This window comes from Pediculus humanus, genomic scaffold (genome assembly GCF_000006295.1).
Source record: "Pediculus humanus corporis 1103172107650 genomic scaffold, whole genome shotgun sequence".
NCBI classification, from domain to species: Eukaryota; Metazoa; Arthropoda; class Insecta; order Psocodea; family Pediculidae; genus Pediculus; species Pediculus humanus.
In genome coordinates, this window is record NW_002987260.1 from 580,541 (window position 1) to 591,436 (window position 10,896).

Here is a 10,896-nt window from a genome sequence, read left to right on the forward strand (position 1 = left end):
ATGTAAAAAAAAAATATAATAAAATTAATAAAAAAAAAGAGGAAAGTACTAGAATAATTATTATTCTGACTAAGGGAAATTGAAGGTTTTAAATTTAATTACCACCGCCTGTGTGCGGGCGCGTGCTTGTGTGTGTGTGTCGGTGGATGCGTGCACGTGCATTGTGCGACAGGTCACGACAAATTACACGACACGAAACATATAAATTGAAAGTAATTAGCCTCTCCTTTTTTTTTTTTTTGCCTGATATCCGCTCAGTAAACAATTCAATTTTCTATTAAACTTATTACAAAAGAATTATTATTATTATTATTATTATTATTATTATTATTACGGTGATATTTCATCCCCGCCATCACCACCACCACCACCATTTGAAATTTTGTTCGTTTGTCCAGTAACTTTTCCTTTTGTGTTACGTAACAAATAATAATAATAATAATAATAATATAATAATAATAATAATAATAATAATAATAATAATAAAAGCCAACGGCCATAGCGTGCTGGTCACACCGGTTCCCGTACGATCACCGAAGTTAAGCAGCATCGGGCGTGGTGCAAACTTGGATGGGTGACCGTTTGAGAACGCCACGTGCTGTTGGCTTAAAAAAAGAGCAAAAAAATGAGAACAAGACAAAGTAAGAACCAAAAACAAAATCTTGTTCTACTGTCGACCTGAGGCAGCTCGACGAGAACGTGAATTTCACTGCTTCTGACCCTGGCCACTCCAAAGATGTTAGTCACCGGAGCCCAGTTCAGGAGACAAATCGTTCCCATCGAAAAAGACGGACTCAGGAAGACCTTCAAGAATTGATGTGGTGCTATCTTATAATAAGTGGCACCACCGAAATTCGAGTATTTGTCCCTAAGGAATCGGGTAGAAACCTCGGATAAATACTTAAAAACTCCGACAAGTAGCCTTGTCGTGTTTAATGGTGGATAATAATAATAATAATAATAAATTGAACACGTCAAATATTGTTTTCAACTCGTTTTATATAAAATAAAAGCGGAAGTGTGGAAGGAAGAGGGAAGGGGGAAAAGGAAACATGAATGAAAATTTTTTCGTTTGTTTTTTTTTTTTCAAGGTCATGCGAAAAAAGTTCAACGAACTCTCACATTCTCCTCCATTTTATTACACGCAAGTTTTTTTTTTTTTTTATTATTATTTTAATTTTTTTTCCCGTTAATTGGTAAATGAATCGTCTGCTGAAACGAGGGGCGGAGAGGGAGGGAGGGGATTTTTCGAGAATCTTTCCTGTCGTGATAAAAAAAGTGAAAAGTATGAAAAAAATTTAATGACCACAAAAAGATAAAAAAAGAAAAAAAAAAAGATTTTGTTACGAAGAAGCTTATCTTCACTCTTTAACTTCCTTCACATTTTGACATCTTTTTTTTTAAGTGAGTGAGAGAGAAAGAGTGAAAGAGAAAAAGAGAGAGAGAGAGAGAGAGAGACTGAGATATTTTGTTGCTAAATGAACCAAAGTCAAAAGCATTAGTGAATCCTCATTAATCAATTCTTAGAGTAAAAAAAAAAAAAATTCGAGATGGCTGTGTGAGAGTGGAAAAAAGAAATAATAATGATAATTCTGACGTAAAAATCTTCTTAACGGCTTTTTTTTTCACTTTTTCGAATCGATTCGAATTAGCGTAAGTTTGGAAAAAAAAAAAAAATGGCGTGCGTGGAAAAAAAAAAGTGGAAGGAATAACAAGAATGGAAGGAAAATTAAAAAAAAAAATTCTATAGTATTCAATTAACAAATAAATAAATACATAAATAATATCAATCGGAATTTGCACTTCTTTAACGAATTGATGCTTTCACGCGCACACACCCTCACACGCGCGCGCGCGCGAACTCGGAAAATTTTCAAATATAAGTTTTGTTACGATTATTATATTATTAGAATTTTAATACTTTTAATCTTCTAATCCTTTTTACTATCTTTATATACACACACACATTCACAGGCACATTAAAGAATTTGTCATTGAATGTTAGCAGACGATATTTCGTATCGGAATTCATTTCATAACTCATTTAAATTAATTATTGTTTAAATAAAGAATCATTATCATTATTTTTTTTTATTATCGATCCACAACAGAGAAAAAATAATTTTATATTTATTAAACGTGTTTAATTATTATTATTACCATCATCATCTTTATCATCATCATTATTATTAGTTTTTATTTAATAATGACACGAAATATTTTCGTTTTAATTTTTTTTTTACTTCCTTTTTTATTATTAAATTTAAAAATTTTACGTCAATTATTGGGCGTTGGTCTCTCTCTCTCTCTTACTACCACGCACTTTTTTCTTCTGCTTTTAGGTAATAATTCATAATATAACAACGACGAATACGAGAAAAAAAAAACAATCGAAATATTGAAAATCAATAAATAAATTTATTAAAAAAGCAAAAAAAAAACCTGAATTTATCGAATAATTTTAAGTAGAACCTGAAAAAAAAAAGAAAAAAAACGATCGAAAAAATTCAATTTTCTTTTTTTGATTGCTTATGTGCTCAAAAGACCCCCAAAGATTTGACTCCCGTTCAAAAAAAAAAAGAAAAAAAGAAAAAACTTGGTAAAGGTTTCGAAACACGTGAAAATTTTTTCTTTTTTTCTTTCTTTCTTTCATTTTTTTCGTAGCACAAAAGGTTTTTCTTTTTTTTTCCTTTTTTTCCTTTTCTTATTTCACGCACTCCCTTTCCATTCTACAAAATATTTCTTTCACCTTTTTTTTTCATTCTGCTGACTCACCAGAGTCTAATTTTTATTCTATTAAATTTTTTTTTTTTAAATTGTTTTACAGAGCGACTCATGCAATTGTCGGACTCGAATCTGCTTGGTTTCACATATGTAACATCATTCTTCACGCTGTTGCTTCTATTTTATTCACGAGAGTTTGTTTTACTGTCGTCGGATTAGAACCTGAATTTGCTACCACCGCCGGGGCCTTGTTTGCCGCTCACCCGATTCACACGGAAGCGGTAAGTATATTTCAAAAAAAAAAAAAAAAAAACTCCCCCATTTTCTTTTAATTAATAATTTCGATTTTATTCGTCGTTAAAAAAATATTCGTTACAAAAAAAAGAAATAAAAAAAACAAAAATAAAAAAGGATTAAAAAAGGATTAAATAAATACTCTACAGAGTTTAAAAAAAAAAAAAAAATGCTTATTTTTTTCCTTTCCCCTCTCTGCTTGTATTATCATTATCATTATTATTATTATTACTAGTACATTACAATTTAAAATCCTTTTTATATCAGGGAAAATATTTTGATTACAACGGAATAAAATTTTTTTTAAAATCTCCCCGGTATTATTACGTTTGTTTATAAAAATAAATTTATAAATAATTTTTTTTATTAATTAATTTTTTTCTTTTCTGTTTTTTTTTCTCTCTCTTTCTGTCGATCCGACAGTGAAAAACCTGCTGTCGTCATAATTATTAATACACGCGACAATGACGACAGTCAATTATATATAAAAAAAAAAAAATTTATTTAAAAACGAATCGAATGAAATAAAAAAAAAAAAATCAGAAAACAATTTAATTTGAATGAAACCAATTTGATTTCGTTTGTGAAAAAGAAATGAGATCTAAGGGGGTGGGAGTGGTAGAGGAGGAAGGAGAAAGCGCCGAAAAGGAGGAAAAGAAATAGGTTGTGGAAATGGGCGGGGCGGGAGGAGGGGAAATTTTTTTTTTTTTTTAGTTGAAGTTTAATGAACCGACAGACATTTGATATGCATGAGAAAATGAGAAAATTTTTTATCATTTTTCTTCTTTTTTTTTTTTTTTTTTCAAGGAGCGAAAGAAGAACCGTAAAAAACTTTTCTGGAACCTTTTAACTTTTTTTTTTTTTTTTTTGGTTCGATACCCGTGTATTACAAAAGAGAAATAATGAAAATTTTATTATTATTATTATTATTATTATTATTATTATTATTATTATTATTATTATTATTATTATTATTATTATTATTATTATTATTATTATTATTATTATTATTATTATTATTATTATTATTATTATTATTATTATTATTATTATTATTATTATTATTATTATTATTATTATTATTATTATTATTATTATTATTATTATTATTATTATTATTATTATTATTATTATTATTATTATTATTATTTATCATCATCGTTATCACGCGACCTTTGTAATTTTAGAAAAAATTTTTTTTTTCCCCCCGTTGAAATGAAATATTTTCCTGTCGTTAATTGTTGACATGACAACACGGTAAAGCGTTTGTTCGTTTGCCTGTCTGTTTGTTTGTATCACATCAGACAACTCTCAAAAATTATTTACAATTCAACAAACAATTTTTTAATCTTTTAAAAACAATTTTTTTTTTTTTTTGGAAGGAAAAATCGGTAAAAATGTCAAACGGATGATTTTTCAAGACGTTTTTTTTTTTTCATTTTTTTTGTACAAAAAAAAAAAAAAATAAAAAGTCATGTGAAAACAATTTAGACAAGTTTAATATCAGGAGCGTAAAAAGAATTTTCGCTTTTTTTTATACGATTTAAATTATACGGTTTAAACAACCAACGAATGTTTTTTTCTTTTTTTTTTTTTTTATTGAATATTTAACAATTTTTCTTTTTTTTTTTTTTTGGGTCCCAAAATTTTAAAGTCATTTTTATTTTTATTTTCCCCTTTGAATGAAAAAATAAAATAAAAAGGAAAAAAAAGAAGGAGGGAGAGAGAGAGAGAAAGAAAAAGAGGGAAAGAAAAAGGAAAAAAAAAGAGATTTATAAATATTTATTTTAAATGGAAATAACGCGGAAAATTCGGTTTTCTTGTTTAAAACGAAATGTTAACTGTCTCAAATACAAAAAAAAAAGGAAAAAAAAGGAGGAAAAAAAAGGAAAAAAAAACACGGAATGAAAAACGGAATTTGTATTTTATACAAAAAAAAAAAAGAAATACGTTCACTTATTTTTTCCCAAAGGAAAACTCTGATCTTTTAAATTATCTAAACTTGACAGACGTGAATGTGAATATTGCCACCGACTGCATAAAAGTCAAAAAAAAAAAAAAACTTTTCTTGCCCCTCTCTTTCTCCCACCTCTCTCCCCTCCTCCAAAAAAAATAAAACAAGGTTTGTTTGTTTGTTTTTTTTTTGAAAAAAAAAAAAAAGGTGGGAATAAAAGAGGCAGATTAAAAAAAAAAAAAAACGAGTGAAAAAATGTATGCGTGTGTGGAAAGAGAGGCAGAAAAAATAAACATAAAATGGAAATTTTTCCAAAGTTTTTTCAAGTCATAAACTTACACGCGTTTTATATTATAACACACACACGCACACACACATACACACGCACATTTTCTCACTCACGTACTAAAAAAAAAAAAAAACTCGAAATAATTCAATATCACCCTTCCCCTTTTTTTACAACCACTTTAAAAATATTTTACTCGTAAATTGTTTTCGGTCGTTGAATTATAAAAAAAAGCGAAAAAAAAGCGAAAAAAATTAAATTAATAAACTAGTAGTAAATAAATTTTCAAAGGTAAAATTTTTCCATTCAATGACTCACTGACTTTAAGTCATTCATTCATTGAATGGTTCGTAATGAACACTTTTTAATTTTTATTTAATGAAAAAAAAATTTTATCCTACTTGAGAGTTCATCTTTTTTTTTTTTTTTGTAAGAAATCACTTTTATTTTCTTTTAATAATAATAATAAGATTAAATTAAAAATAAAATTCCGTACTACCAACCTTTAAAATTGTTTGAAACAAACAAACGAACAAACACGTACTCACGATTTGTGTTTTTACACGGCAAATTTATCGTCGAGATTTTTATTTTTATTTTTTTTTAATTTTTTAACGTAAAAAAAAAAAACGAAACTAAAAAAATCATAATAAGAATTTTAATTACGTAAGTTAAACGTGGGAACGATATGTTTTTTAAAAAAAAAACAAACACGTATATCGAACGTACGCGTGAGAGAGTTTTTTTTATTGGTCGATCGTTCGGTCCCTTTTTTTTTTTTTGCTCGTAAAAGTGAAAAATAAATTTCTCCTTTTTTTTTTTTATTAATAAAATATTTAATTTGAAACGCATTAATTAATATTTATTTAGGGTAATGTACAAAATGTTTGTGTTCGCTTGTTTGTTGTTTGTGTTTGTGTTTGTTCGCGAATGGATTTTAAATTGAACGATTAAAAAAAAAAAAGTAATAGTGATAATAAAAAAACTTACATGATTCGGAGTTTTTAAAGTTTTTTTTAAAACGTCGTCTGCACGAGGAGGGTGTGTGAATGCGTGTGCGTGTACGTGTGTGTGTGTGTGCGTAAGCACGTAGTGTGAAAAAAAAAAATTTTTTTTCCTTTTTTTTTTCTCGTCTTTATAAGTTTCGACAAATAACAGAGATTTGAGCAATAATTTCTATTTAACAAAGTTTTAAATGGCAAGAAAGGCGAGCGAGTGTGAGAGAGAGAGAAAGGAAAGAGAGAGAGAGAGAGAGAGAAAAAAGTATTTTTTTTCTTTTTTTTAAACTTTAGCAGCAAATTTTACAACACACCAAATTGATTTTGAAAAACTTTTTTTTTTTTTTTCAGGTAACTGGAATCGTTGGACGTGCCGATGTATTAGCCTGCGTATTTTTTCTCTTATCGTTTCTTTCTTATCACGAGTGAGTTTTTTTATTTTTTAAATTATTACTTAATTAATTATTTATTAATACGTCATCGTTTTTTGAATTATTAATAATAAAAATAATATTGAAAAATTGAAAAATTTATTTTAAAACTCTTTTCTTTTCTTTTGTTTGTTTGTCTTGAATCGTTTGTTTAATTTTCATGATCGATACCATCAATCTTGAATTTATTATTATTATTATTATTATTATTATTAATCATCTACCTATCTATCTATCTATCTATTCGTGCAATCATTTATCTAACTATTTTCATCTATTCATCTTTAAACCGTTGATGAAAAAAAAAAAAAAAAAGGGAAAAAGAAAAAAAAAATTTTTTTTTTTTGCTCTTTTGTTTTTTTTTTTTTTCATTCCTTTTTTTCCTTTTTTTTCCTTTTATCCTTTTTTTTGAGCTTTTTCAATTTTCCACCGTTTTTAATTGTCTGTGACAAATTTTTTTTTTTTCTTTTCTTTTTCACTTCGCTTTGTCAGCTTCTCGTTTTTTTTTTTTTGTTTTTTTCACCGTCAAAAAAAAAAAAAATAAATATAACGAAGAAACGTTATTATTATTATTATTATCATTATTATTTATTGTAAACTTAAAAGAGTTTTAATTAGAATTTATTAATTTCTTTCTTTCATTCTATCTTTTTTTTTCGTTTTTTTTTTTTTCCAAAGTTTAAAATTTCACCGAATCGAAATTAATTATTATCATTATCATTATTATTATTATTATTGTTTTCTCACGAGAGTAAAAAAGTAATACAATAGTTTGTCCTTAATAAAAATTTAATACCAAATTCATTGAGAATAAATAATAATAATAATAATAATAAAAAGATTTCTAAAACGAGAGTAAAATGAGAAAGACAAAAACAGAAAGAAAGAAAGACAGAAAAAAAACAATATGGCGGCTGTCGGACCGTTAAAATTAAATTTAAAAAAAATTTTTTAACGCTTAAATCAAGCGTTAAAAAAAAAAATTATTTATTTATTTATTTACTCTTGAATAAACAAATAAAACGCGCGTTTCGACGATATTATTATTATTAATAATTTTTTTTCCGTTAAATTTTAAAATAAGGAATAATCATCATCATTATTATCATCATCATCATCAATTTTCTTTTACTATTACTTTCTTCCGTAAATTTCGTTTAAAAAAAAATATTTTTAAATTTTCGTTTTAGGCGGTTTGTTTAACACGTTTTTTTTTTTTTTTGACTGTAATCGCGCGTTTTCACAAACAGATGAACGCGCGCACGTGCGCACGTACGCACGCACGTACATCGCGAACGTTAAATACATCCGAACGTTAAATCATTTTGATAAAAATTATATAAAAAAAAAAAATCTGTTGAAAACAAAACGTTTTTTTTTTTTTTTTTTTTTTAAATAATTGATGTTAGTATATAAAAGTTATAAATTTATTTCTGACTTTTATCTTTTATTTTTTTTTTTTTTAGTTTTAAAAACAAAAAAAAAAAACCGTTAAAACTAAAAATATTATCCTAATGTACGTGCGTGCGTGAGTGCGTGCGCGCGTAAATTTACTTTTTATACAAAGTAAAAAAAAAACAAAATAAATAAATTTTATTATTATTATTATTATTATTATTATTATATAAAAAAACAAAACGTTTTTAATGGTTAGTTTTTTCATTTATTTATTTATTATTTTAATACGTCATTCACAAGATAAACATTAAAATTTTTTTTAAAAATTATTTCCCGCCAAAAATAATTATTTTTTGTTTACACAGCGTAAAAATTATTTAATGAACCAGGAATTTTCTTTCTTTTTTTTTTTAAATAATAATAATAATAATAATTAGGGCGTTTATTCGATTTTTGTCTTTTTTTTTTTCGTTTTTTTTTTTTTTTTTTTACTGTAATGGCGGATTCGAATTAAATTTAATAGACGGCGTTGCCGCCGCCGACGCCGCCGACAACGATGACGTCAACGTCGACGACGCCGCCTTTTTTTTTTTTTTTACGGAAAATTAAACGTTTTCCAAAATGTCAATTATTTTAAACGAAGCAAAGACTAATTAAATTTGGTAAATTGCTCGTGATATCAAATTGTGAATCCTCCCCGAATAACGTAAATTGTTTTTTATTTTTTAGTCCTTTTTTTATTTTCACCCTTTCCTCTCCCGCCTTCTCCCCGCCCCCTCTTCTCTCCCCTCCTACCCCCAACCTTCCCACTCATTTTTTCGTCCTTTTTTTTTTTTTTTCCTTTTAATGATTTATGACGCTACGCTACACAATGCGTATTTTTTTTTTCCTTTTTTCCTTTCTTTCTTTCTTTCTTTCTTTCTTTTTATTTAATTCAAACGCGCGTGTAAAAAAAAAAAAAAAATTTTAATTTTGTTTTTATTTTTATTCGCCACGTTGATTACGACGACAAAAAAAATTACGTAAGGATTTTAAATAAGAAAAAACAAAACAAAAAAAAAACGTGAATAAATTTTTTGGCGGAAGTGAATATAATCCAAAAGTTTTTCTTTTTATACGCACACGCGCACGCACCCACGCACGTAAAAAAAATCCCTTAAGGGACTACTACTACTACTACAACACACACGATGACAATGGAATGCGTTAAGTCGGTTAATAAATTTTTTACTCGCCAGCTTTTTATATACCTCAAACCATGACATTAACGCTATATTTATAGACTATATCACTTTTTTTTTTCTTTCTATTGTCTCCTCTAGGGTAAAACCATTTCACACTTTTTACATCATCTCCCCTCCCCTTCAAAAAAAAAAAAAAAGAAAATTTTTGTTTGTTTTTATTCAACATTCGCAAACGAAACACGAACACGCACAACAACCACGAAAAATATGTTTTATTTAATTTAAGTTTAATAAACGCATATTTAAAAATTTCTTAATACATAACGTGCTCCCCACCTCCCCACTTTTTTTAATATGCATTTCGATACATGATCGAACCCCTGAAATGTTTTTAAAAGAAAAATTTCAAGGGGGGGCTGGTGTTTTTTGAAAATTTTCTGTTTGTTTCTTATGTCATCATATATTTCTTCTTTTTCTTCTTTACTAAGACCGCGAAAAACTTAAAACTTCATCGCCGTTCTTCTTCTTTCTTTATTCTTATATCAAATAATTTAATGATAATGATAATAAATAATTTAATAATAATATTAAGTAGAATGTCAAAGGCGAAATAAAGAGAGACAAAGAGAGAGAATCTTTTGGTAAAGTTCTTCTCACTAAAATAACCCTAAGGAGTAAAAATTATGCTTTCGTCATTATTATTATTATTATTATTATTATTCCTCGTTACTGTTATTTAATCTATTAAACAAAGTTAACGTTAATAATAGTAATAATAATAATAAGTGATCAAATTTGTTTAATATTTAAAAAAAAAAAAAAAGAAAAAGAAAAAAAAAATTTATTTTTTCGAACAAAGGAATTTTTTTTTCTTTTTTTCCTTTTTTTTATATTTTAATATTTATTTTACGTACGTAATTACGTAACGTCGGTATGGCAACACTGTAAAATTTTTCTTATTTTTTAATTTTCTTTATTTTAACAAAGAAAAAAAAAAAAAGAAAAACTTTTCTTTTTTTTTTCTTTCCACAATTTTTTCATGTCGTAATGAATAAAATTGGAAACAATTATGAATTTTATTTTTGAAAAAATTTCTCTTTCTCTCTCTCTCTTTCTTTCTTTTTATCTGCCCCCTCCCCACCTCTCTCTCTCTCCCTTTTCCTCTCTTTCTTTCTTTCTTTTCTTACGTTTATTTATTTATTTTCGTTTTGACTTTTTTTATTTATTATTATTATTATTACTACCTTATTTAAACTTTTCACCGTTTGACAATAAATTCAAAAATTATTATTATCATTACGTTAAACTTTTATCCGCCATTTTTTGTTTTATACAAGAAAAAATTTACAAATTTTCGTCACACCCGCTAATAGTGGATCAAAATATATCGAAAAAGAAATTATTTAGGACATTAAATGCCTGCCTGGAGAAGGAGAAGAAGAAGATGAAAAAAAAGGTTAATGTGAGGGAGGAGGAAGGTAGGGTAGGGAAGGGAAAAGAAAAGAAAAGGAAGGGAAGAGAAGAGAAGGAAATTTTTTCATTTGGAATTTTTCCAATTAAGAAATAAAAGAAAAGCCATTTTTATTTTTTTTTTTTTTGTTTTGAATGCCCAGATACGCAAATGACG

At 26.6% G+C, this 10,896-nt stretch overlaps 1 protein-coding gene across 1 annotated transcript in view; it reads left to right on the forward strand.

The window, feature by feature from the left end:
* Positions 1–1,676: 1,676 nt before the first annotated feature.
* Phum_PHUM276560 (smile protein, putative) overlaps positions 1,677–10,896 on the forward strand; it is a gene marked incomplete at both ends in the record, with an annotated part of 41,030 nt that continues 31,810 nt past the window's right edge. Inside the window, 3 exons of the mRNA XM_002426747.1 lie at positions 1,677–1,699; positions 2,828–3,005; positions 6,608–6,681. Coding sequence (XP_002426792.1) covers positions 1,677–1,699; positions 2,828–3,005; positions 6,608–6,681 — 275 coding nt within the window. The remainder of the gene's footprint in view (positions 1,700–2,827; positions 3,006–6,607; positions 6,682–10,896) is intronic.